Source organism: Papio anubis, chromosome 20, assembly GCF_008728515.1.
Source record: "Papio anubis isolate 15944 chromosome 20, Panubis1.0, whole genome shotgun sequence".
Taxonomy (NCBI): Eukaryota; Metazoa; Chordata; class Mammalia; order Primates; family Cercopithecidae; genus Papio; species Papio anubis.
This window is the reverse complement of record NC_044995.1, coordinates 29,990,665-30,018,363: the sequence shown is the minus strand read 5'-3', so window position 1 is coordinate 30,018,363 and position 27,699 is coordinate 29,990,665. Positions and strand designations below refer to the sequence as shown.

General features: G+C 39.8%; 2 protein-coding genes and 2 pseudogenes across 3 annotated transcripts in view; 3 read left to right on the top strand and 1 right to left on the bottom strand.

The window, feature by feature from the left end:
* The window catches only part of LOC101000404 (zinc finger protein 729-like), an 81,908-nt gene extending 68,433 nt beyond the window's left edge, over window positions 1-13,475 (top strand). The window contains 5 exon segments of the mRNA XM_031660319.1: window positions 1,263-1,358; window positions 10,725-11,652; window positions 11,654-11,956; window positions 11,958-12,585; window positions 12,839-13,475. Coding sequence (XP_031516179.1) covers window positions 1,263-1,358; window positions 10,725-11,652; window positions 11,654-11,956; window positions 11,958-12,585; window positions 12,839-13,375 — 2,492 coding nt within the window. The 3' untranslated portion in view covers window positions 13,376-13,475.
* Window positions 13,476-13,629: 154 nt separating this feature from the next.
* LOC116271607 (zinc finger protein 708-like) lies at window positions 13,630-17,796 on the top strand. The gene is made up of 2 exons (XM_031659044.1): window positions 13,630-13,903; window positions 14,906-17,796. Exons 1-2 carry the CDS (start codon window positions 13,630-13,632, stop codon window positions 15,511-15,513), a joined length of 882 nt encoding a protein of 293 aa, XP_031514904.1. The 3' UTR covers window positions 15,514-17,796.
* LOC108584131 lies at window positions 15,588-20,730 on the top strand (annotated as a pseudogene).
* Window positions 20,731-23,631: 2,901 nt separating this feature from the next.
* On the bottom strand, window positions 23,632-24,670 carry LOC100999715 (annotated as a pseudogene). The gene has a single exon (XR_004180484.1). The product of XR_004180484.1 is annotated as a small integral membrane protein 20-like (transcript).
* Between the last annotated feature and the right edge of the window lie 3,029 nt (window positions 24,671-27,699).

Below are 27,699 nucleotides of genomic sequence, written 5' to 3'. Positions count from 1 at the left end.
GTAGAATGTGTTTTGGTGATTTATGCTTACCATAAATGAGTTTTCTGAAAACAGGGATTTGTAAGTGTAGAAAGAAATTTTTTTTTTTTTTTTTTTTTTTTTTTTTTTTTTGAGGAGTTTCACCTTTGTTGCCTAGGCTGGAGGCAGTGGTGCACCTTGGCTCACTGCAACCTCTGCCTCCCAGGTTCAAGCGATTCTCCTGCCTCAGCCTCCCGAGTAGCTGGGACTACAGGCATGCGCCACCACACCTGGCTAATTTTTTTTTGTATTTGTAGTAGAGACAGGGTTTCACCTTGTTGGCCAGGATGGTCTTGATCTGTTGACATTGTGATCCGCCCGCCTTGGCCTCCCAAAGTGCTGGGATTACAGGTGTGAGCCACCGTGACCCGCCAAGAGGGTCTTTTTTACTATTATTATTATACTTTTAAGTTCTCGGTACATGTGCATAACGTGCAGGATTGTTACATATGTATACTGTGCCATGTTGGTGTAAGGCACCCATCAACTCGCCAGCACCCATCAACTCGCTATTTATATCAGGTATAACTCCCAATGCAATCCCTCCCTCCCCACATGATAGGCCCTCCCTGTGTGTGATGTTCTCTCCCGGCCAAGAGAAATTTTTAAAGATGTTTCTATTTTTTTTTGAGACGGAGCCTGCTCTGTCACCCAGGGTTGGAGTGTGGCCGGATCTCAGCTCACTGCAAGCTCCGCCTCCCCGGTTCCCGCCATTCTCCTGCCTCAGCTCCCCTCCTGAGTAGCTGGGACTACAGGCACCCGCCACCTCAGCCTGCTAAGTTTTTGTATTTTTAGTAGAAGGCTCACCGTGTTCGCCCAGGGATGGTCTCGGGATCTCCTGACCTCGTGATCCGCCCGTCTCGGCCTCCCAAAGTGCTGGGATTACAGGCTTGAGCCACCGCGCCCGGCCAGATGTTTCATTATTATCTGAACATTTCACATTTCTGAGCAGATCTGTATTTTTCACTCTAGATTAGTGAAAATTGCAGTAATTTAGTGGCATAAAATACAGTTGCCCACACCTTAAAATCTCATTGCCACCACCAATTTTTGAGTCAGTAGTACCGGGTAGTAAAATTAAGGGCCTATACAAATTGAAAATATTTTCTAAATATTTAGAAATGTATGTTATAAATTAGTATTGGGGGATCAATTTACTAGAACATTCTATTACATTCTCTTTAATGAGCACATTATTTGTGGAATATGAGCAATATTTGTGTTATTTATTTTTAATAAAACAGGTATTGCTGTCTCTAAGCTAGACTTGATAGCTTGTCTGAAGCAAGGGAAAGAGCCTTGGAATATGAAGAGACATGAGATGGTAACTAAACCCCCAGGTATGTGAGAGTGAATACAACAAACACCACAGATGAGAGGTCCAGAGGTCAAGGAGAAAGCCAGTTCTCAAAATGTGACCTGAGAAGATGTGCTCCAAAGGAAGTAGTTTCTGAGAAGACTGAGATTTCTTAAATTTTACTATCACGTAGAGGCATCTTCTGTCTTATGCTTTAAAGTTCTCTAAGGATTCTATTTTCGTTTTGGTGATCTCTCTTCAAGTTTACAATGAGAGCCAAAGTCGTGTTCATGGCATATAAGGGACTCCACAATCTGACTGCTTTTCCATTGTTATTGGGGACACACAAATATCTGTATAATTTTGAGAAACTATGTTAAAAGAACCTGGCTCTTTTACCTCACACTTGCTCTATCTTTTACCGTGTGATATGTCCAGTTCTTCTTCACCTTCCACTATGATCAAAAGCTTCCTGAGACCCTCACCAGAAACAGATACAGGCACGTACTTCTTGTACAGTCTGCTGAACTGTGAGCCAAATAAACCTTTTTTCTTTATAAATTATCTACTCTCAGATATTTGTCTGTATGCAAAATATTACAATCTGTAATGTTATCTACATTTTGTTTTCTTAATCTTTTACATGAATTTTCTATTTATTATTTATTATTGATAATGGGGTCTCAGTGTCTGCAGCTATTATGTTGCTATGTATTTCTTGCTTCACTTTTGTCAATATTTATATATTTTGGAGCCCTTTGTTATACCTACCTGTACATATAAATATAATAGTTATAGATCCCTGGTAAATTGATCCATTTTACTATTATATAATAACATTCTTTGTCTCATACTAGTACTTGACTTAAAGCATATTGTATCTAATATAGTTATGACTACCTCACCCAATTGTGGCTGTTTGCATGAAATACAGATTTTTTTCCATTCTGTTACTTACACACTATTTGACTCAGTACTAAAATTGGTCTCTTGTAGGAACATATCATATGCTTTTTTTCTTAAGCCACTCAGGCATCTTCTTTCTTTTTCTTTTAATTAATTAATTAATCAATGAAATAGGGTCTCACTCTGTCAACCAGGCTGGTTTGCAATGGTGTGATAATGGCCATGAGCTGCAGCCTCAGTCTCTCAAACTCAGATAAGCCTGTAGTTTCAACCTTTTAAGTAGCTCGGTTACAGGCACATGCCATTAAACCCAACTAGTTGTTGTTGTTGTTCCCCCCCCCCCCTTTTTTTTTTCTGTGTTAGAAACAGGGTTTTGCCTTGTTGCCCAGGCTGGTCTGAAACTCCTGAAATCAGGTAATCAGCTCACCTTGGCCTCCCAAAGTCCTGGAATTACATTTCTTTTTATTAAGTAGTTTAATAAATTTATATTTAAAATGATTTCTTAAAGAAATAAAGTTATGCCGGACACGGTGACTCATGCCTGTAATCCCAGCACTTTGGGAGACCAAAGCGGGCAGATCACAAGGTCAGGAGTTCAAGACTAGCCTGGCCAACATAGTGATACCCCATCTCTACTAAAAATACAAAAATTAGCCAGGCATGGTGGCGTGCTACTCAGGAGGCTGAGGCAGGAGAATAAGTTGAACCCGGAGGCGCAGGTTGTGGTGTGCTGAGATCATGCCCCTGCTTACCAGCCTAGGCAACAGAGTGAGACTCCATTTCAAAAAAAAAAAAAAAAAAGAAAGAAAATTACATACCAGTTTCATTGTTATGTTTTATATGGTTTTTTTAACACCTGTTTTTTCTCATTTCTTGTTTAACTATTTTTTGTTTAATTCTGTAGTGGCACACTTTGCTTATTTTATTTTGTTTTGCATAGTTTCTATAAAGTTTTTGTAGTTATCTTGAAAAATGGACATTATGTAAAATATCTTAAGATTAAATCAATATGTTTTAATTTCATAACTTCAGTTGAACAAAAAACTATATATTTTCTAGTTTGCTATTAATATTATAAATTTTTATAATTTAAATTATAAATTATTTCATATTGTGTATTCAGATTTATGCAGATTTATATTTTGTTTTTATATTCTATAGAAGAATTTTAAGGGTTTTATGTACTATTATTTTAGTAAGAAATTTTATATGTAGCTGTATATTTACCTTTAACAGAAAACTATATATTTATATGTTTTCTGATGCTATCTATCATTTTATTTTCAACGTAAAAGACTCATTTTAGCATTTCTTTTTTTATATGTGTCTGTATATTTACATTTAATAGAAAGCTATATATATATGGATTTTTGATACTGTTTAGCATCATTTTATTTTCAATATAAAATACTCATTTTAGCATTTCTTTTTTTCTATATATGTCTGTACAATTACATTTAATAGAAAGCTATATATTTATATATGCTTTTTTGATGCTATCTAGCATCATTTTATTTTTCAACATAAAAGACTCATTTTAGCATTTCTCTTGTTATATATGCAGAGTCTCACTATGTTTTTAGGCTGATCTTGAACTCCTGGTCTCAAGTTATCTGACTGCCTTGGCCTCCTAAATGTGAAGGATTATAGGCATGAACCACTGTGCCTGTCCACAATGTAGCATTTTTTTTTTTTTTAAACTGTGCTAGTAGCGATTGATGAACACCCTTAGCGTTCATTTTGGAAAGTCTTTGTTTTTTATTGTTTTTAAAATAAAATAATTTCTGATCAAGTATTATGGATTAAGAATATTTTTTCAGCCGGGCGCGGTGGCTCATGCCTGTAATCCCAGCACTTTGGGAGGCCAAGGTGGGTGGATTACCTGAGGCCTGGAGTTTGAGACCAGCCTGACCAACATGGAGAAGCCTCATCTCTACTAAAAATACAAAAGTAGCCAGGCATGGTGGTACATGCCTGTAATCCCAGCTACTCAGGAGGCTGATGCAGGAGAATCACTTGAACCTGGGAGGTGGAGGTTGTGGTTAGCCGAGATCCCACCATTGCACTCCAGCCTGGGCAACTCTGTCAAAAAAAAAAAAAGCATATTTTTTTTCTTTTATTACATCAAAATTTGGAAAGCTGTTTTTTTTTCCTCTTTAAGTAACCTGTGTACTACTTTATTTATTTTTCATAAGTTACTGGAGTACAAGTGGGGTTTAGTTACATGAGTAAGTTCTTTAGTGGTGATTTGTGAGAGTTTTGTTCACCCATCACCCGAGCTGTATACACTGCATCCTATTTGTAGTCTTTTATCCCTCGTTTCCCTCCCACTCTTCCCCGCATGTCCCCAAAGTCCACTGTATCATTCTTACGCCTTTGCATCCTCATAGCTTAGTTCTCACATATGAGTGAGAATATAAGATGTTTGGTTTTCCATTTCTGAGTTACTTCACTTAGAATGATAGTCTCCAGTCTCATCCATGTTTCTGTGAATGCCATTAATTTATTCCATTTTATGGCTGAGTAGTGTTCCATCATCTATCTATCTATCTATCTGTCTGTCTGTCTATCTATGTATCTATCTATCTATCTATATATGTGGTATCACAGTTTCTTTATCTACTCATTGATTAATGGGCAGTGGGCATTTGGGTTGGTTACATGATTTTGCTATTGTGGATTGTGCTGCTATAAACATGTGTGCAAGTATCTTTTTCATATAATGACTTATTTTCCTCTAGGTAGATACCCAGTAGTGGGACTTCTGGGTCAAATGGTAGTATGACTTTTAGTTCTTTAGGAATCTCCCACACTTTCCAATTTTTCCATAGTGGTTGTACTAATTTACATTTCCCACAACGAAGAGTCTTGAAGTGTTCCCCTGATCACCACATCCACACCAACATCTGGTTTTTGAATTTTTTTTTATTATGGCCATTCTTGCAGGAGTAAGGTGGTATCATATTGTGGTTTTGATTTGCATTTCCCTGATCATTAGTGATGTTGAGCATTTTTTCATCTGTGGGTTGTCTCTTCACTCTGCTGTTTTTTTTTGTTTTGTTTTGTTTTTTTTTTTTTTGGAGCCGAGGTCTGGCTCTGTCTCGCCAGGCTGGAGTGCAGTGGCGGATCTCAGCTCACTGCAAGCTCCGCCTCGGAGTTTACCTTTTCACCTGCCTCAGCCTCCTGAGTAGCTGGGACTACAGAAGCCACCTTGCCCGGCTTCTTTTTTGTGTTTTAGTAGAGATGGGGTTTCACCCGTGTTAGCCAGGATGGTCTCGATCTCCTGACCTCGTGATCCGCCCGTCTGGGCCTCCCAAAGTACTGGGATTACAGGCTTGAGCCACTACGCCCAGCCTACTCTGCTGTTTCTTTTGCCTTGCAAAAGCTCTTTAGTGTAATTAAGTCCCCATTTTGACACTATTCCACAAGATAGAGAACCCTCCCTAATTTATCTTTGTTTTAATTGCATTTGCTTTTGGGTTCTTGATTATGAAATCCTTGTCTAAGCCAATATCTGAAAGGGTTTTTCCAATGTTATCTTCTAGAATTTTTATAGTTTCAGGTCTTAGATTTATGTCCTTAATCCATCTTGAGTTGATTTTTGTATAAAGTAAAAGATGAGGATCTAGTTTTATTCTCCTACATGTGGCTAGCCAATTATCCCAGCACCATTTGTTGAAAAGAGTATCCTTGGCTGGGCGCGGTGGCGCATGCCTGTAATCCCAACACTTTGGGAGGCTAAGTTGGGTGGATCATGAGGTCAGGAGTTCAAGACCAGCCTGACCAAGGTGGTGAAACCCATCTCTGCTAAAAATGCAAAAATTAGCCAGGTGCAGTGGCGGGTGCCTGAAATCCTAGCTACTCGGGAGGCTGAGGGAGGAGAATTGCTGGAATCTGGGAGACAGGTTGTGGTGAGCTGAGATTGTGCCACTGCACTGTAGCTTGGGCAACAGAGCAAAACTCCGTGTAAGAAAAAAAGAAAAGAGTATCCTTTACCCACTTTATGTTTTTGTTTGCTTTGTCAAAGTTCAGTTGGCTGTGAGTATTTGGGTTTATTTCTGGGTTCTGTATTATTTTCCATTGGTTTATGTGCCTATTTTTATATCAGTACCATGCTATTTTCATGACTGGGTTTATTGTATAGCTTGAAGTCAGGTAATGTGATTCGTTCAGATTTGTTCTTTTTGCTTAGTCTTGCTTTGGCTATACAGTCCTTTTTTTTTTTGTTCCACATGAATTTTAGAATCATTTTTTTCTAATTCTGTGAAGAATGATGATGGTATTTTGATGGAAATTGCGTTGAATTTGTAGATTGCTTTTGGCAGTGTGGTCATTTTCACAATATTGATTCTATCCATCCATGGGCATGGGCTGTGTTTCCATTTGTTTGTGTCATCTGTGATTTGTTTTAGCAGTGTTTTGTAGTTTTCCTTGTAGAGGTCTTTTACCTGCTTGGTTAGGTGTATTCCTAAGTTTTTGGGTTTTTTTTTTTTCATAGCTATTGTAAAAGGGGTTGAGTTCTTGATTTGACTCTCTGCTTGGTCGCTGTTGGTGTATAGAAGAGCTACTGATTTGTATATATTAATTTTGTATCTGAAAACTTTGCTGAATTATCACTTCTAGGAGCTTTCTTGAAAAGTCTAGGGTTTTCAGAGTAAACAGTCATATCATCAGCAAACAGTGACAGCTTTACTTCCTCTTTACCAATTTTGATGCCCTTTATGTCTTTCTCTTTTCTGCGTGCTCTGGCTAAGACTTCGAGTACTCTGTTGAAGAAGCGTGTCGAGAATGGATATCCTTGTCTTGTTCCAGTTCTCAGAGGGAATGCTTTCAAATTCTCCTCATTCAGTATTATGTTGGCTCTGGGTTTGTCATAGATGCCTTTTATTTATTTATTTATTTTTTGAGATGGAGTCTGCCTCTGTCCCCCAGGCTGCAGTGCAGTGGCCGGATCTCAGCTCACTGCAAGCTCCACCTCCCGGGTTTATGGCATTCTCCTGCCTCAGCCTCCCGAGTAGCTGGGACTACAGGCGCCACCACCACGCCTAGCTACTTTTTTTTTTTGTATTTTTAGTAGAGACGGAGTTTCACCGTGTTGGCCAGGATGGTCTCGATCTCCTGACCTCGTGATCCACCCGTCTCGGCCTCCCAAAGTGCTGGGATTACAGGCGTGAGCCACCACGCCCGGCCCGATGGCTTTTATTACATTGATGTATGTCCCTTGTATGTCAGTTTTGTTAAGAGTTTTAATCATAAAGGGATTTTGTTGAATGCTTTTTCTGCATCTATTGAGATGATCATGTGATTTTTGTTTTTATTTCTTTCTATGTGGTATGTCACATTTATTGACTTGCATTTGTTAAACCATCCCTGCACCACTGGTATTAAACCCATTTGATCATGGATTCTCTTTTTGATATGTTGGATTCAGTTAGCCAGTGTTTTGTTAAGGCTTTTAAAAAGCATCTGTTTTCATCAGGGACATTAGTCTGTGGTTTTCTTTTTGGTTAATGCCCTTTTCTGGTTTTAGGGTGATGCTGGCTTCACAGAATGAATTAGGAAGGGCTCCCTCTTCCTCTATCTTGTGGAATAGTGTCAATAGCATTGGTGGTACCAATTCTTCTTTGTTTTTCTTTTTTTTTTTTCTTTTTTGAGACAGAGTCTTGTTCTGTCACCCAGGCTGGAGTGCAGTGGCGCGATCTCGACGCACTGCAAGCTCCGCCTCCCGGGTTCTCGCCATTCTCCTGAGCCTCCCGGTAGCTGGGACTACAGGCGCCCACCACCACGCCCAGCCAATTTTTTGTATTTTTAGTAGAGACGGGATTTCACTGTGTTAGCCAGGATGGTCTCGATCTCCTGACCTCGTGATCTGCCCGCCTTGGCCTCCCAAAGCGCTGGGATGACAAGCCTGAGCCACCGGGCCCGGCCTTTCCAATTCTTCTTTGAATGTCTGGTAGAATTCTACTAAATTCTGCCTGGTCCTACACTTTTTTTGTTGGTAATTTTTAAATTACCTTTTCAATCTCGCTGTTTGTTATTGGTCTGATCAGGGTATGTAATTCTTCCTGATTTAAGCTGGTTGGGTTGCATTTTTCCAGAAATTTACCCATTTCTTTTAGGTTTTCTAGTTAGTGTACTTAAAGGTGTTCATAGCAGGCTTGAATGACCTTTTATATTTCCGTGGTGTCAGATGTAATATCTCCTGTTTCCTGTCTTATCGAGGTTATTTGGATTTTCTTTTTTTCTTGGTTAATCTTGCTAATGGTCTGTCAATTGTATTTATCTTTTTAAAGAGCCAGGTTTTTCTTTTGGTTTTTGTCTGTTTATTTCAATTTCATTTCATTCGGCTCTGATTTTATTTTTTTTCTTCTTCTGGGTTTGGGTTTGGTTTGTCCTTGTTTCTCTAGTTCTTTGAAGTGTGAACTTAGTGTGTCAGTTTGTGCTCTTTCAGATGTTTTGATGTAGGCGTTTAGGGCTATGAACTTTCCTCTTAGCATTGCCTTTGCTGTATCCTAGAGGTTTTGATAGGTTGTGTCACTTGTGTTGTTGAGTTTGAAGAATTTTTTAAATTTCATTTTGATTTCATATTTGACCCCATGATTATTCAGGAGCAGGTTTTTAAATTTACATGTATTTGCATGGTTTTGAAGATTCCTTTTGGAGTTGAATTCCACTTTTATTCCACTGTGGTCCGAGAGAGTGCTTGATATAATTTCAATTCTCTTAAATTTCTTGTTCATTTTGGGGCCTATCATATGGTCTATTTGGAGAAAGTTTTGTGTGCTGTTGAATAGAGTGTATATTCTGCAGTTGTTGGATGGAATGTTCTGTATATATTTGTTAAGTCCATTTGATCCAAGGTATAGTATAAATCCATTGTTTATTTGTTGACTTTCAGTCTTGATGACCTGTGTGGTGCTGTTAGTGGAGTATTGAAGTCCTCACTATTATTTTCTTGGTGTCTATCTCATTTATTAGGTCTACTAGTAATTGTTTTATAAATTTGGGAGCTCCAGTGTTAGGTGCATATATGTTTAGGACTGTGATATATTCCTGTTGGACAAGGCCTTTTACCATTGTATAATGTCCCTCTTTGTCTTTTTTAACTGTGGTTGCTTTAAAGTTTATTTTGTCTTACATAAGAATAACCCTTATGAACCTCTTGTTTAGTGTGATATTGTGGGGTTCTCTGGCTTAGGTGAATAGCAAGCCATTTTCATGAATTACCTCACGCCATTAGGGGAAGAGGTATCCTCATTTTTTTCAATTTTTTATAGTGGTCTGTGTTCCTGTTTCTCTCATTCAGTTGAAAATTTTAAAATTAATTTATTAATCTTCATTGTTTTATGGTTGCTTTGTAAAAATTTTATACTTTTTTTGATTGGGCCGTGTTGTCCTCATATTCTATATACATTGTAATCGTTGATTAAAATTTGTACATCAAAAAATCTACCTGTTGCAATCTTCATAATGTAGCCTTGTCCTGGAATAGTCTGAAGCCAGTTGTCTTGGCCAGAGATTCTGGGAGTCTGTCAAACATGTTCTTAGAATGCATCTTGTCTGAAATTGTGTGTGTGTGTTATTTTTTTGTTTGTTTGTTTTGATAAAAAAACGTTATTCATGTTTCTTCTCAGTAGTAATCACTTGCTACATCTATTTTTTTGTGTGTGGTACTATATTCTTTGCTGCTATAACATCTAACTTTGGTCTCAGCAGACTCAAGCTGTCATTTTAAAGTATGCCACCATTTCTTTCAGCACTTTATGTCATGAGAGACAAAAACCAGTGTCTAGAAAGGCCCCTAGAAGCCAGAAATAAATATGTATGTGCCAGTGTTTTATTTGTCTTTAAAGAGTAAACCAGGAGTTGGTAATTTACTTTTTTTTTTTTTTCTTTTTTTGAGACAGAGTCTCACTCTGTCACACAGGCTGGAGTGCACTAGCATAATCTCATCTCACTGCGATCTCTACCTCCCAAGTTCAAGTGATTGCCTCAGCCTCCTGAGTAGCTGGGACTACAGACATGTGTCACCACAGCTGGCTAATTTTTGAATTTTTAGTAGAGATGAAGTTTTTCCATTTTGGCCAGGCTGGTCTTGAACTCTTGATCTCAGGTAATCCACTTACCTCGGCCTCCAAAAGTGCTGGAATTACAGGTGTGAGCTGCCATTCCCAGCCATCAGTTTACTTCTAAAGTCCCTGTGTTGTTTTGGGGAGCAGGAAGAGCTGCATTGGGAAACTGTAAGACTTCTCTTTCCTTCTGTGTGGCTCTTTGCACTGTACTTACTTGGGTACTCTATATACTTAACTCATTTATAACTTTTCCACAAATGTATTTTGGTTAGTGTGTTTTTGTTACATTTATATGTCTATGAAGAAATTAGGGCCTGTCCTATTTTACTGTGCCATCTTGCTTTTGTGGTTTTTATAATTTTATAGGTTAGATTTGTAAAGTATATTTGAGTCTAGCAAGTGGAATAATTTGTTACTTTTATTTCCTCCAGTTATGCGTTCTCATTTTACACAAGACCTTTGGCCAGATCAGAGCATGAAAGATTGTTTCCAAGAAGTAATACTGAGAACATATACAAGATGTGGACATAAGAATTTACAATTAAGAAAAGATTGTAAAAGTGCCAATGAGTGTAAGATGCACGAAGAAGGTTATAATAAACTTAACCATTGTAGGACAACTACCCAGAGAAAAATATTTCAGTGTAACAAATACATGAAAGTCGTTCATAAATATTCAAACTCACATAGAAATAAGGTTAGACACACTAAAAAGAAAACTTTCAAATGTATAAAATGTAGCAAATCATTTCTCATGCTTTCACACTTAATTCAACATAAGAGAATTCATACTAAAGAGAATATCTACAAATGTGAAGAACGTGGCAAAGCCTTTAAATGGTTCTCAACCTTTATTAAACATAAGATAATTCATACTGCAGACAGACCCTACAAATGTAAGAAATGTGGCAAAGCCTTTAACTTCTCTTCAGCATTCACTAAACATAAGATAATTCATACTGGAGAGACATACTTCAGATGTGAAGAATGTGGCAAACCTTTTAACCAGTCCTCAAATCTTACTGACCATAAGAGAATTCATACTGGAGAGAAAACCTACAAATGTGAAGAATGTAGCAGAGCTTTTAAGGGGTCCTCAAATTTTAATGAATGTAAGATAATTCATACTGCAGAGAAACCCTACAAATGTGAAGATTGTGGCAAAACTTTTAACCATTTCTCAGCCCTTAGAAAACATGAGAAAATTCATACTGGAGAGAAACCCTACAAATGTGAAGAATGTGGTAAAGCTTTTAAGTGGTCCTCAAAACTTACTATACATATGGTAGTTCATACTGGAGAGAAACCCTGCAAATGTGAAGAATGTGGCAAAGCTTTTAGCCAGTCCTCAACCTTAAAAACATAAGATAATTCACACTGGAAAGAAACCCTACAAATGTGAAGAATGTGGCAAAGCTTTTAACAGTTCCTCAACCTTTATGAAGCATAAGATAATTCATACTGGGAAGAAACCATACAAATGTGAAGAATGTGGCAAAGCTTTTAGGCAATCCTCACACCTTACTAGACATAAAGCAATTCATCCTGGGGAGAAACCCTACAAATGTGAAGAATGTGGCAAAGCTTTTAACCATTTCTCAACCCTTAGAAGACATAAGATAATTCACACTGGAAAGAAACCCTACAAATGTGAAGAATGTGGCAACTTTCAGCCAGTCTTCAACCCTTAGAAAACATGTGATAATTCATACTGGAGAGAAACCCTACAAATGTGAAGAATGTGGTAAAGCTTTTAGGTGGTCATCAAAACTTACTTTACATAAGGTAATTCATACTGCAGAAACCTTACAAAATGTATGAAAGAATGTGGCCAAAGCTTTTAAGCATTTCTCAGCCCTTAGAAAACATAAGGTAATTCATACTAGAGAGAAATTGTACAAATGTGAAGAATGTGGCAAAGCTTTTAGTCAGTCCTCAACCCTTATGAAACATAAGATAATTCATACTGGTAGGAAACCATACAAATGTGAAGAATGTGGCAAAGCTTTCAGGCAATCCTCACACCTTACTAGACATAAAGCAATTCATACTGGAGAGAAACCCTACAAATGTGAAGAGTGTGGCAAAGCTTTTAACCATTTCTCAGCCCTTAGAAGACATAAGATAATTCACACTGGAAAGAAACCATACAAATGTGAAGAATGTGGCAAAGCTTTCAGCCTGTCCTCAACCCTTAGAAAACATGTGATAATTCATACTGGAGAGAAACCCTACAAATGTGAAGAATGTGGTAAAGCTTTTAAGTGGTCCTCAAAACTTACTTTACATAAGGTAATTCATACAGGAGAAACCACACACAAAATGTGAAGAGAATGTGGCAAAGCTTTTAAGCAATTCCCAGCCCTCAGAAAACATAAGGTAATTCATACTAGGGAGAAATTGTACAAATGTGAAGAATGTGGCAAAGCTTTTAACAATTTTTCCACCGTTATGAAACATAAGATCATTCATACTGGGGAAAGCCCCTACAAATGAAGAATGTGGTAAAGCTTTTAAGTGGTTGTCAAAACTTACTGTACATAAGGTAATTCATACTGGAGAGAAACCCTGCAAATGTGAAGAATGTGGCAAAGCTTTTAAGCATTTCTCAGCCCTTAGAAAACATAAGGTAATTCACACTGGAAAGAAACCCTACAAATGTGAAGAATGTGGCAAAGCTTTTAGCCAGTCCTCAACCCTTAGAAAACATGAGATAATTCATAGTGGAGAGAAACCCTACAAATGTGAAGAATGTGGTAAAGCTTTTAAGTGGTTGTCAAAACTTACTTTACATAAGGTAATTCACACTGGAGAAAAACCCTGCAAATGTGAACAATGTGGCAAAGCTTTTAAGCATTTCTCAGCCCTTAGAAAACATAAGATAATTCATACTGGAAAGAAACCCTACAAATGTGAAGAATGTGGCAAAGCTTTTAACAATTCCTCAACCCTTATGAAACATAAGATAATTCATACTGGGAAGAAACCATACAAATGTGAAGAATGTGGCAAAGCTTTTAAGCAATCCTCACACCTTACGAGACATAAAGTAATTCATACTGGAGAAACCCTACAAATGTGAAGAATGTGGCAAAGATTTTAACAATCCCTCAACCCTTAAGAAACATAAGCTAATTCATACTAGGGAGAAATTGTACAAATGTGAAGAATGTGGCAAAGCTTTTAACAATTTCTCAGCCCTTCTGAAACATAAAATAATTCATACCGGGGAGAAACCCTACAAATGTGAAGAATGTGGTAAAGCTTTTAAGTGGTCCTCAAAACTTCATAAATCAACCGGTGGTGGGGTAACCGGAACATTGCTGAGAACCACCGATGGCAGAATGGCGCAACAATTTCGCCAGTTGGCGAAAAGCCAGTGAAGGGATGGCTTTGGCGATTTCCTCGGCCTTGCTGAAACGCCGAACCATTGCGGATGTGAAGATGAAAGCATTGAAACTGGTCATCGCACAGGCTGAACTGGCTGGAAGACGCCGTGGGGCTGAAGGCGCGGCCGACGCTGGGCGGGGCGAGATTCTGCTGCCGGACGTGCTGCCGTCGGAAGATAGCGACAGCTTTAGCCGTATGCAGCGCGCTGGCGCGGTAATTTGTACGGGAGAAACCCTAAAAATGTGAATAATGTGGCAGAGCTTTCAACCATTTTACAAACCTTAATACACATAAGATAATTTATACTAGAGAAGACCGTGCATGTGTGAAGAATGTGGCAAACTTTTAACCAGTCCTCAAGCCTTACTAGACATAAAACAATTCATACTGGAGAGAAACCCTACAAATGTAATAATGTGGCAAAACTTTTTTTTATACTTTAAGTTCTAGGGTACACGTGCACAACGTGCAGGTTTGTTACAAAGTTATACATGTGCCATGTTGGTTTGCTGCACCCGTCAACTCGTCATTTAAATTAGGTATTTCTCCTAACGCTATCCCTCCCCAGCCCCCCACCCACTGACAGGCCCCAGTGTGTGATATTCCCCGCCTTGTGTCCAAGTGTTCTCATTGTTTAGTTTCCACCTATGAGTGAGAACATGTGGTTTAGTTTTCTGTTTTTATGATAGTTTGCTGAGAATGATGGTTTCCAGCTTCATCCATGTCCGTCCAAAGTACATGAACTTACCCTTTTTTATGGCTACATTGTATTCCATGGTGTATATGTGGAATGTGGCAAAACTTTTAACCAATCCTCAAACCTTACTAGACAGAAAACCATTCATACTGAAGAGAAACCCATCAAATATGAAGAATGTGGAAAAGCCTTTAACCAGTCCTCACACCTTAAATATACATAATTGATACTGGAGGAAAACCCTACAAATATAATAAATGTGGCATAGCTTCTAACCATTGCTCAGCTCTTACTCAAACTGAGAGAATTCCTAAAGAAAATAAACTCCACAAATGTGAATAATATGGCAAAGCTTTTAACCGGTCCTCAAATCTTACCAAACATAATTCATACGGAAGAGGAACCCTTCAAATGTGAGGAATGTGGCAAAGCTTTTAGTCAGTCCTCAAATCTTACTGAACATAAGATAATTCATACTAGAGACAAACACTGCAAATGTGAAGAATGGGCAAAACTTTTAACCAGTTCTCAAACCTTACTCAATTTATACTGGAGAGAAACGCCACAAATGCAAAGAATTTGGCAAAACTTTTAAGTGTTTCTCAGAACTTACTGAACACAAAATAATTGCTACTAGAGAGATACTTTACAAATGTGAAGGATGTGGCAAAGCTTCTAATGGGTTCTCAAATCTTACTGAATATAAGATAATTTATATTAGAGAGAAACCCTACAAATGTGAAGAACGTGGCAAAGCTTTTAACTGGTCCTTAAACCTTACTGAACTTAAGATAATTAATACTGAAGAGAAAACCTATAAATACAAAAAATGTGACAAAGCTTTTAACTGGTTTTCAGACCTTACTGAACATAAGATAGTTTATACTGAAGACAAACTCTATAAATGTGAAGAATGTGACAGTGCTTTTAATCAATTCTCAAACTTTACTAGACATAAGGAAATTCATACCGGAGAAAAACTCTACAAATGTGAAGAAAGTGGGAACACTTTTAGCCAGTCCTCAACTCTTACTAAACAAGATAATTCAATGGGAGAGAAACCCTACAAATGTGAAATGAATAATGTTATAACCATTCTTCAATTCTTAATAAACAATTTATACTGCAGATAAACTCTGCAAACGTGAAGAATGTTGCAAAGCTTTTAACTGGTCCTCAAACCTTACTGAACATAAGATAATTCATAATGGAAACTAGCCCTACAAATGTGAAGAACGTGGCAAAACCTGTAACCATTTCTCACACTTTTCCACACATAAGATAATTCATACTGAAGAAAAACCCTACAAATGTGAAGAATGTAACAGAGTCTTTAAGTGATCTTCAACTCTTACTAAGCATAAGATAATTCATACAGAAGATACATTTTATAAATATGAAGAATATGACAAAAGCTTTAAAAACATTTCAACCTTTATTACACGTGAGATAATTTGTGCTGCAGAGAAATTCTACAAATGTGAAGAATGTGGCAAAGTTTTTAATTAGTTATCAAATCATACTAGAGATAAACTACAAATCCAAAAGATATGACAGTGCTCTTGAGAACACCTTAAACTTCTCTAAACATAAACCATAGTGTCAAGAAACCCTAGACGTCAGTAATGTCACAAAGCCTTTAAATGGTAGTCACATTTGATTGCAAGATAATTTATACTGGAGAAAACTCCTTAATGAAGAATGTGGCAAAACATTTAACCAATACACCTTATCACATAGGAAAGCATTTATACTTGAAAAAAGAAGTACACCTATAAAGAATGTGGAAAAGCCATTAATATCTGATCACATCTTAACATCACAGTTTATACTTAATAAAAACATTAAAAATGCAATTACTCTCGGAGTATCTTTTAGAAAATACATGTCTTAGTATTTTTTTGAGGACAAACATTACAAATATAAAGAGGGTTGTAGTACTATATATATATATTTTTTTGCCTTGACAAACTTATTTTTCTTAACTTCGGTGGATACATAGTGTGTATATATATTTCTGCCATATATGGCATATTTTTGATACCAGGATAAAATATGTAATGATCACATCAGGGTAAATGAGAGATTCACCATCTTCAACATTTATTCTTTGAATTACAAGCAATCCAAATCTACACTTTTAATTACTTTGAAATGTACATTTAAATTGTTGTTTATTATAAGGTCATTTTTGTGGTCATAATAAAAATCATACAGGAATGTAAACAAAAATGTGTTACATATTTTTCTTTGAACATGTGGCCACTATGCCTGTAAACAGACACATATAGACTTTTAGTTTTGATTTACATATGGTTAAATATACACATATATCACTCTAAAGGTATTTAGGTGCAAGAAAATTATGAAGTAAGTGTGTTTGTGTAATTCTGAGTTTGTACCTATTTTCAGAAAAAAATATTAGAACAAAACAAATTATAATAAAGTGACTAATTTACTAGAAAACCAAAAACCTCAAAAATGGGGAAAGCAAATCTATACTCTCTGGTTTGTATTGAATTCATTATTGTAAAATCTTACATCTTATGGTTAAGAATCTCCCCTTGAAATTTCTTTGGTTTTACTTGGCTGGTACTCGTGCTAGACCCATACTTTTCTTCTTTCTTAGATATATTTTTTTGTTTTATAATTTATGAAGTATACATTATGTCATGGATTATAAGAATAATTTTTATGAAGTTTAGTAGTGTACACAAAACGATCTTTAGATGTCATCCCACAATTAGTGTATTAAGTTATATTTTATTTAGTTAGAAGATTCCATTTGTTTCTTTTACTTGGAGAACCCCATATAAGCTCACTTTTACTTACTTATTGTTCCTCTCCATTTTTAAAATTGTCATAAGTTAATTTATTTATTTACTGAGCAAATTTGTTCAGATAAGTACTAGGGAGGGTTCCATAAGTCAAGAGGATGTTTTTGTGTATAAATGCAGCAAGCAAATACGGCAGTGCTTGCTGTGTAGCAGATGCTTCGTGATAAGCCGTAAGTATTTCTTCTGCAGTTAGTTTGTAACTTTAAGTCAGAATGGAAAATATCAATGGAGAAGAAATTACATTGATTCCTCATGTTGAGAGGACATTTTTATTTCCAGGATGCAAAGCTCACTCTTGCTGAATTTAAAGACATATTCTGCTTCTTTATTTTTTAATTATCTTCAGTTTTGTTTGTCTTACGTTCATTTCAAGGATGTATGCATCACAGCTTTTCTCCTTTTTCTGTGTTACAGCTACAGTTTTCTCACTTGTCTTCCTACCATGTTGTTTTACATGGTACTTTGTAGGTTCTGCTGAGAAACTTGGTGGGTTTTTGGTTTTTTGGAGACAGAGTCTCGCTCTGTCACCCAGGCTGGAGTGCAGTGGCATGATCTCAGCTCACTGCAACCTCTGCCTCCTGGGTTCAAGCAATTCTCCTGCCTCAGCCTCCGAAGTAGCTGGGACTTACAGGCACGCACCACTATGCCCGGCTAACTTTTGTATTTTTAGTGGAGATGGGGTTTCACCGTATTGGCCAGGCTGGTCTCGAACTCCTGAACTCGTAATCTGCCCGCCTCGGCCTCTCAAAGTGCTGGGATTACAGGTATGAGTCACTGCGCCTGGCCAAAAGTTGGTATTTTTAATGTGCTTAAAAAAATGGTTTTGAGTGGAGAATTTGCTTACCAATATAACTTTGAGATTAGTTAATTAAAGTGAGAGGCATACACTGTCCACATGTGAAAGAATTAAATCAGTTAGCATTGTTTTTCTTTGTTTGTAAAAGAAGAATCTTATTGAATTCTTACATAAAGTGTGGCAAGCATAAAATTTGTTACAAAATATATCTTAGAAATTATAAGAGAGTTGCCGGTCGCGGTGGCTCAAGCCTGTAATCCCAGCACTTTGGGAGGCCGAGAGGCAGATTGGATCATGAGGTCAGGAGATGAGACCATCACGTCAGCTAGCTGGGTGAAACCGTCTCTACTAAAAAAATACAAAAACCTTGGGGTGAGGTGACAGGCGCCTGTAGTCCCAGCTACGGGAGGCTGAGGCAGGAGGGAGATGGCCCCTAAACCCAGGAGGGGGCTTGCAGTGAGAGCTGAGATCCGGCCACTGGACTCCAGCCTGGAAGTGACAGATGAGACCGTCTCAAAAAAGAACAACAACAACAACAACAAAAAACTTTTAGGGGCGGGGCAAAGATGGCCAACTAGAAGCAGTGGTGATCAGAGGCTCCCACCGAAAAGAACCATAATGGCCTGTGCATCCTGCACTGGCTCCTGAGGTATCCAGGTTCTCTCATCAGAACTGACTAGGCAGCTGGGATGGCCCAGGGAGAGGAAGAAAGAAGAGTGTGGTGCAGCCACCCACCTGACAGCCACACAGGGCAGGGGAGCCCCCATCCCCTGGCCAAGGGAGGCAGTGAATGAGTGTCCTACTTAGCTGACAAAACCATGCTTTTTCCATGGAACTGTGCAACCCACAGATTGAAAGATTTCACTCGGGAACCCATGCCACCGGGGCCTAGGGTCCCAACCCCAGAGCTGTGCAGATTCTCAACAACCTCTCAGCTAAAATTGGTTTAAGCCTGCTGAGTTCCCCGCGGGGGGTGACCAGCACCACAGCTGTGGCTGCCTGCTGTCTAAGCCATTTCAGCTCCTTGGGGAGGGGCAGCAACCAGTACTGGGACTGATAGCTGTGTAACACACTAGGCAGCTATCCCTGGTCAGGGGAAGGGCGGCAGCCATCTCTATAGCTCCTGGCGGAGCTTTTCCCCTGCTGGAGACAGGGATGCTGGACGGCGTGGTTCCAAGAGGTGTCCCCCACAGCCCAACACACTGACTGTGCCAGACTGCAGCTACAGCACCCCTTCAGGCCGGACTCTGACCCATCCCTCCTCACTTTGTGGGGCCACCCTGCAGGAACTCCAACAGCTTCAGCCAGGGACTCAGGGACAGAACTCTGATCTCTCTGGGCCTGAGTCCCTAAGGGGAGAGGTGACCACAGTCTCTGTGGACGAGCAGACTTAGCTTCTCCTCCTGCTAATTCTAAGGAATCCAAGCAGCCCAGAGAAGTGGGTTTAACCCCAGTGAAGCATACCCCTCCACCAAGGGACAATAAAAGCTTCATTAAATGGGTCCTGTTCCTCGTGCCACCCAACTGGGTGAGATACTCCAACAGGGGTTGTCAGACACCCGTATACAGCTGTGTTCCTACTGGCATCAGATTGGTGTTCCTTGAGGTCAGACATTCCAGAGGAAGCAGAAGGCATCCATCTTTGCTGTTATCCAGCCTCCTTGAGTATTATCTCCAGGTGCAGGAGTCAACCAGATAAATAGGGCCTAAAGTGAACCCCCAGCAAACCACAGCAACCATACAGAAGAGGGACCGGACCACTGAAAGAAAAGCAAACAGAAATGAACAACAGCAACAAAAAAGTCCCCACAAGAACCCCATCCAAGAGTCAGCAGCCTCAAAGATCGAAGCTACACAAACTCATGAAGATGAGAAAGAATCAATGAAAAAAACGCTGAAGCCAGGTGCGGTGGCTCAAGCCTGTAATCCCAGCACTTTAGGAGGCCAAGGCGGGCGGATCATGAGGTCAGGAGATCGAGACCATCCTGGCTAACATGGTGAAACCCCGTCTCTACTAAAACTACAAACAAATTAGCCGGGCATGGTAGCAGGCACCTGTAGTCCCAGCTACTCGTGAAGCTGAGTCAGGAGAATTATGTGAACCTGGGAGGCAGAGCTTGCAGTGAGCCAAGATTGCGCCACTGCACTCCAGCTTGGGCGACAGAGCAAGACTCCGTCTCAAAAAAAAAAAAAAAAAAAAAGTAAAAAGAAAAAGACACTGAAAACACAAAAGGCAAGAGTGCCTTTTCTCCAAATGATTGCAATGCCTCTCCAGCAAGGGTGCAGAACTGGATGGAGAATAAGATAGACAAATTGACAGAAGTAGGCTTCAGAAGATGGGTAATAACAAACTCCACTGAGCTAAAAAGGAGCATATTCTAACTGAATGCAAAGAAGCTAAGAACCTTGATAAAAAGTTAGAGAGAGGAGCTGCTAACTAGAATAACCAGTTGAGATAGAGTCTCACTGCACTTCACCCAGGCTGGAGTGCAGTGGCAGGATCTTGGTTCACTGCAACCTCCACCTCCTGGGTTCAAGCGATTCTGCTGCCTCAGCCTCTGGAGTAGCTGGGATTACAGGCACGTGCTACTATGACCAGCTAATTTTTCTATGTTTAGTAGAGACAGGTTTCATCATGTTGGCCAAGTTGGTTTTGATCTCTTGACCTCAGGTGATCCCCCCGCCTTGGCTTCCCAAAGTGCTGGGATTACAGGCGTGAGCCACTGTGCCCGGCCCTATTTTGTTAATTTTTTCAAAAAACAGCTCCTAGATTTATTGATTTTTTTTTTTTTTTTGGAGGGTTTTTCATTTCTCGGCTGGGCATGGTGGCTCACACCTGTAACCCCAGCAGTTTGGGAGGCCAAGGTGGGTGGATCACAAGGTCAGGAGTTCAAGACCAGCCTGGCCAACATGGTGAAACCCTATCTCTACTAAAAATCCAAAATTTAGCTGGAGTGGTGGCTCATGCCTGTACTCCTAGCTACTCAGGAGGTTGAGGCAGAAGAATCACTTGAACCTGGGAGGCAGAGGTTGCAGTGAGCCAAGATAGTGCCACTGTACTCCAATCTGGGTGACAGAGTGAGACTCTGTCTCAAAAAAATAAAAAATAAAAAAAAACTAAAACAAAACAAAACTGGCAAACGGAATCCAGCAGCACATCAAAAAACATCCACCAGGCCGGGCATGGTAACCCCACCACTTTGGGAGGTTGAGGCAGGCAGATCACCTGAGGACAGGAGTTCAAGACCAGCCTGACCAACATGGAGAAACCCTGCCTCTACAAAATACAAAAAATTAGCCAGGTGTGGTGGTGTATGCCTGTAATCCCAGCTACTCGAGAGGCTGAGGCAAGAGAATCACTTGAACCCGGGAGGCAGAGGTTGTGGTGAGCCAAGATCACACCACTGCACTGGGAACAAAAGCGAAACTTTGTCTTAAAAAACAACAAGAACAACAAAAAACTGATCCACCATGATCAATTTGGCTTCACCCCTGTGATGCAGGGCTGGTTCAACATATGCAAATCAATAATCAAAATTCATGACATAAACAGAAATAAAGACAAAAACCACATGATTATCTCAATAGATGCAGAAAAGGCCTTTGATAAAATTCAACTTTCTTTCATGTTAAGAACTCTCAATAAACCAGGTGTTGAGGGAATATATCTCAAAATAATGAGAGCTTTTATGACAAAACCACAGTCAATGTCATATATTGAATGGGAAAATGCTGGAAGCATTCTCTGAAAAGGATGACAAGACAAGGATGCCCTTTCTCACCATTCCTATTGAACATAGTATTGGAAGTTATGGCCAGGGCAATCAGGCAGGGGAAAGAAATAGAGTACTCAAATAGAAAAAGAGGAAGTCAAATTGTCTGTTTGCAGATGACATTTAGAAAATTCCATCATCTCAGCCTAAAATTTCCTTAAGCTGATAAGTAACTTCAGCAAAGTCTCAGGATACAAAATCAATGTGCAAAAATCATAGGCATTCCTATAAGCCAACAATAGACCGTCAGAGAGTCAAATCATAATAAACATCACAACTGCTACAAAAGAATAAAATATCTAAAATATAGCTAACAAAGAATGTGAAGGACCTCTTCAAGGAGAACTACAAACCACTGCTCAAGGAAGTAAGAGAGCACACAATCAAATGGAAAAACATCCCATCCTTATGGATAGAAGGAATCAACATCATGAAAATGGCCATACTGCCCAAAGTAATTTATGGACTCAATGTTATTCCCAAACTACCATTGACATTCTTCACAGAATTAGGGAAAAAAAAACAACAAAAAACTTTAAATTGCATATGGAATCAAAAAAGAACCCATATAGCCAAGGCAATCTTAAGCAAAAAGAACAAAGATGGCAGCATCACACTACCTGATTTCAAGCTATACTACAAGACTACAGTAAGCAAAACAACATGGTACTGCTCCAAAGACAGACATACGCACCAATGGAACAGAAAAGAGCCCTCAGAAGTAACACCACACATGTACAACCATCTGATATTCAACAAACCTGACAAAAACAAGCAATGGGGAAAGGATTTTCTGTTCAATAAATGGTCCTGAGAAAACTGGCTAGCCATATGCAGAAAACTGAAACTGGACCTCTTCCTTACATCTTATACAAAAATTTACTCAAGATGGATTAAAGACTTAAATGTAAAACCCAAAACCATAAAAACCCTAGAAGAAAACCTAGGCAATACCATTCGGGACATAGGCATGGGCAAAGACTTCGTGATGAAAATGCCAAAAGCAACTGCAACAGACGCCAAAATTGAAGAATAAGACCTAATTAAACTAAAGAGCCTCTACACCGAAAAAGAAACTATCATCAGAGTGAACAGGCGACCTACAGAATGGGAGAAAATGTTTGCAATCTACCCATCTGACAAAGGTCTAATATCCAGAATTTACAAGAAACTTTTAAAAATTTACAAAAAAAAAAAAAAAAAATCCATCAAAAACCGAGCAAAAGCTGGGCGTGGTGGCTCACGCCTGTCATCCCACCAGTTTCAGAGGCTGAGATGGGTAGCTCATTCGAGGCCAGGAGTTCGAGACCAGCCTGGCCAATATGGTGAAACCCCGCATCTACTAAAAATACAAAAATTAGCTGGGCATGGTAGTGGACGTCTGTAGTCCCAGCTACTCGATAGACTGAGGCAGGAGAATGGCTTGAACCCAGGAGGTAGAGGTTGCAGTGAGCAGAGATTGTGCCACTGCACTCCGGCCTGGGAGACAGAGTGAGACTCTATCTCACAAAAAAAAAAAGGGGGGGCGGCAAAAGATGAACACACACTTCTCAGAAGAAGGCAATTTATGTGGCCAACAAATATATGAAAAGCTGCTCAACATCATTAGATGAAATATAAATCAAAACCACAATAAGATACCATCTCACACCAGTCAGAATGGTGATTATTAAAAAGAAACAATAGATGCTGGTGAGGCTGTGGAGAAATAGGAACGCTTTTACACTGTTGGTGAGAATGTATATTAGTTCAACCATCGTGGAAGACAGTGTGGTGATTCCTCAAGGATCTAGAACCAGAAATACCATTTGACCCAGCAATCCCATTACTGGGAATATACTCAAAAGAAATACAAATCATTCTACTATAAAGACACATGCACACGAATTTTTTTAAAAATCATTTTAATGTTTTTCACTTCTATTAATTGATTATTGATTTCTACACAAGTGTATGCATCTAGTTTGACTTGCTTCATATTTATTTTCCAACATGGTGCAATCTTCAGCATGAGGTGCATGAAGTACCTTGTCCTCAAAGAGCTTTATCAACTTGAACATTTTCAAAGAGCTCTATAAGGCAGCTCAGCATGGCAGTTTTTTACTGAAATCTCTTATCTGGAAGACGGCAAAATAGACCCGGACCTTCCCGAGCCCACTGGTTGCTTGTATTCATATCACAGCTCGCTTGAGTAAGTGGTAACGACAGAATAATAAGCAGATTGCTCCAAACCCAGCTGGGTGAGATAGCTTCATTTTTGGAAAATCAACTGAATCACGAAAACCTTCCTAATGGTATAATTTGTTCCAGAGTTCTTTTGATACTTAAGAAGAGAAATATTAATCCTTGTGCACAGTCTTTTATTACAAACACTCTTATTTATGGTATTACGGAGTTTTCTTCTCCAGCCATCATTCTCCGATGAGGTGACTGACTGTACCCCATGCAGAATTGAAAGCATGAAGAAATCTCCTTTCTTAATCAGAGCTGGTGACAGCCTTCTCATTTCCTGCCAAATGGATCAGACCACACATTTAACCCTGGTGGCTGCACATCCTCTTGAACAATTCCAGCCTGATTTATGGCTTGCTCCCTCCTCTAGTCTTCCAGTCTCATTAGGGGTCGGAAGTAGATGGGATAGAAGGTGGCGCCGATCAGGGAGATGAAGCTGCCGAAAATGAGCTCGGTGTGCAGGTTCCGGGACATGGCGTTGGGCCTCAGGCTGCCCTGACCCGCCAACCGCCCTGCACTCTCGGAAACCTGGCTACCCACTCGCACACGAATTTTTATTGCAGCACTATTTACAATGGGAAAGACATGGAACCAACCCAAATGCCCATCAATGACAGACTTGACAAATAAAATGTGGTACATACACACCATGGAATACTGTGCAGCCATACAAAGAAATGAGATCATGTCCGTTGTAGGAACATGGATTAAGCTGGAAGTCATCATCCTCAGCAAACTAACACAGGGATAGAAAACCAAAACTACATGTTCTCGCCGGGCTGTGGCCTGCCTGTAATCCCAGCACTTTAGGGAGGCCGACGGCGCGGATCACTTAGGCCGAGATCAAGACCATCCTATTGACACACGGGCAGGAAACCCCGCCTCTACTAAAAAATACAAAAAACTTAGTCATGGCATGGCTTGTAGTCCCAGCTACTCAGGAGGCTGAGGCAGGAGAATGGCTTAAAACCCGGGAGGTGGAGCTTGCAGTGAGCTGAGATCCGCCACTGCACTCCAGCCTGGGCGACAGAGCCGAGACCCGCCTCAAAAAAAAAAAAAAAAAAAAAAACTACATGCTCACCATATATGGTGTTGGAACAATGAGAACACATGGGTACAGGAGGTGGAATAACACACACCAGGGCCTGTTGTGAAGTCGGGGCAAGGGGAGGGCACCTAGAAGGGTCAATGTGTGCAGCAAACCACCATGGCACACATACACCTATGTAATAAACCTGCACATTAACTAAGCATTGCCTCAAGCTTTATTTAATGAGCTTATAAATCACTTGGTAATGTTGGTCTCAATTTCTATGTAATGCGGATTCTGCAGGTATGGAAAGGGTCCATGAGAGGGTGTTTTAAAAAAAAAAAAAAAAAAAAAAAAAAAAAAAAAAAAATCTGTTTTTTTTTACCAAGTTATTGCCTGGAATGGCATGCTTTCAGATACAGACCCCTTTAAGGTATCATAGTTGGCTTATAGAAATCATATAAGCTCTTTGAACAAGCTGGCCTTACACCTCTTCTACACAGTTCCTGTACAGGTTCCTTACCTGTGGTAAGTAAAGAATTCCACTTTCTGACAGGCCCAGGAGCCCAAGTTTTTTATGACCTGGGGGTGTTTTGCTGAAAGATTTACCTTCATCATAGGTTCGAGGATTCATGAGCAAAAGAAACCACAATATTACACTCAAATGCAGTTCAGAGAAAAGTTTAATGATTAATGAAGCAAGAGTATAATAGTAAACTTAGCAAAGACTAAAGTAGGAGAAAAGGAAAATATGTACATATATACACCAAATTTGGGAGGATACCTACATCCAGATCAAGCAATGCTGGGAAGTTCCAGAAATAGCCATCTGGAGTTCCAGTTAGAAGAATGCCTGGGTAGTGCATCTACTCTACAGGTGAGACTTCAAGAGAGTAGTCGGAGGCTCCCAGCTTACATTCTCGGGCCAGTAGCTGACATTGTCAGTAGCATTCAAATGTGCAGCCTTCAAGGTTTAGTCAATAATGCTTAATCTTTTAGTTTGTGTCTCTCAGGATGTTCTGAAACACAGAGAATTGGTCAGATTCCCAAGTTTTGAGAAGTTCTATAGCATACGCCCTGTCTTATTTCAAGTTTCTCATCCTGAAAGAGAATCTGAATTTTCCAACCCAGCTGAACACTCAGTCCCTGCCCTTGAACACACATTCTGGTTTTCTCACCGAGTCCCTGCTTGCTCCTGCCCACCTGACCATCCCAGGCAGGTGACTAGTGTTTCTGCCCCATGTGTGTTTTGGCTATGAGGGTCAATGGTGGGCCACCATTGAGAAGGCACTGAAACTGGCCTCATTATCTGGGGTGTCACACGAAGTTCTTGGTCTCACAGCCAATGAAATCAAGGTGCAGACACTCCAAAGGTGAGGTTAGAGCAGAATTTTAATAAGCAAAGGGAAGAAAGCTCTCTGGCATAGAGAGGACTCCCAGGAAAAAGAGTTGTCGTTTTAAAGTGAAAAGCCCAAGGGATTTTATAAACAAGCTGGTCAGGAGAGGTGCTTCATTTACATAAGGTGGGAAAATCCAGTCAGCACTAGGTGTGTCATTGTGTCCTTTGCATAAGGTGCAAACTTCTGACAGTCCCCACTCCAGCGTTGTTGTTGTTTTTTTTTCAGACGGAGTTTTGCTCGTCTTGCCTGGGCTAGGGTGCAATGGCGTGGTCTTGGCTCACTGCTGCCTCCACCTGCTGGTTTAAGCAATTCTCCTGCCTCAGTCTCCTGAGTAGCTGGGACTACAGCCACGTGCCACCACACCCGGCTGCTTTTTTTTGTGCTTTTAGTAGAGACAGGGGTTCACCATGTTAGCCAGGATGGTCTCGATCTCCTGACTTCATGATCCGCCTGACTCAGCCTCCCAAAGTGCTGGGATTACAGCCGTGAGCCACTGCACCCAGCCAAGCCCTAACTCTTGAGTGAGACCATAGGTCTTTTTGTTTTAGCCCCAATTCGGTTCATGGCATGTTTTTAATTTTAGGGGAATGCAACCTTTATTCCAGAAAAATTTTCCTCCACAGTAATGATCACCAATGTCAGGGCACCTAGCACAGTGCCTTGCACATAGGGTGCACTCAATATATATGGAACTGGGTTGATTCAGGAACAAAACCAATAGCAAAGTTGGTTCTGCAAAGAACACTAATTTGGTAATATTGGTAAGACTGAAAGGCCATGTCTTAGGGATAAACATTTTTTCATTTATTTGAGAAATAATTTGCAACTAGGTCACCTAAAAGAGGCAGAGGCATTTGAGCTTGGCTGCACTGGCATCACATAGAGATATTTAAACTACACTGTTGCCCAGTTTCCACTCCAGGAACCTGATTTAATTGGGGTGTGGCAACTCGTGTTTGGGGGATTTTTAAAGACCCGCTCACCCGAGGTGATTTTTACATGCAGACTTGGGTGAAAACAATTGGTTCAGGGTGAGGGATGCATTCACTGTGTGTGATTTCCACGTGCGCTTCTGAGATTTGTCCCATGGCTGCTTCTGACTTTGAAATCTTCAACAGCAGCTCTGCTATTTTTAAAATCAAAATACAGGCCAGGTGGGGTGGCTCACGCCTGTAATCCCAGCACTTTGGGAAACCAAGGCGAGTGAATCACCTGAGGTCAGCAGTTTGAGGTCAGCCTTGCAAACATGGC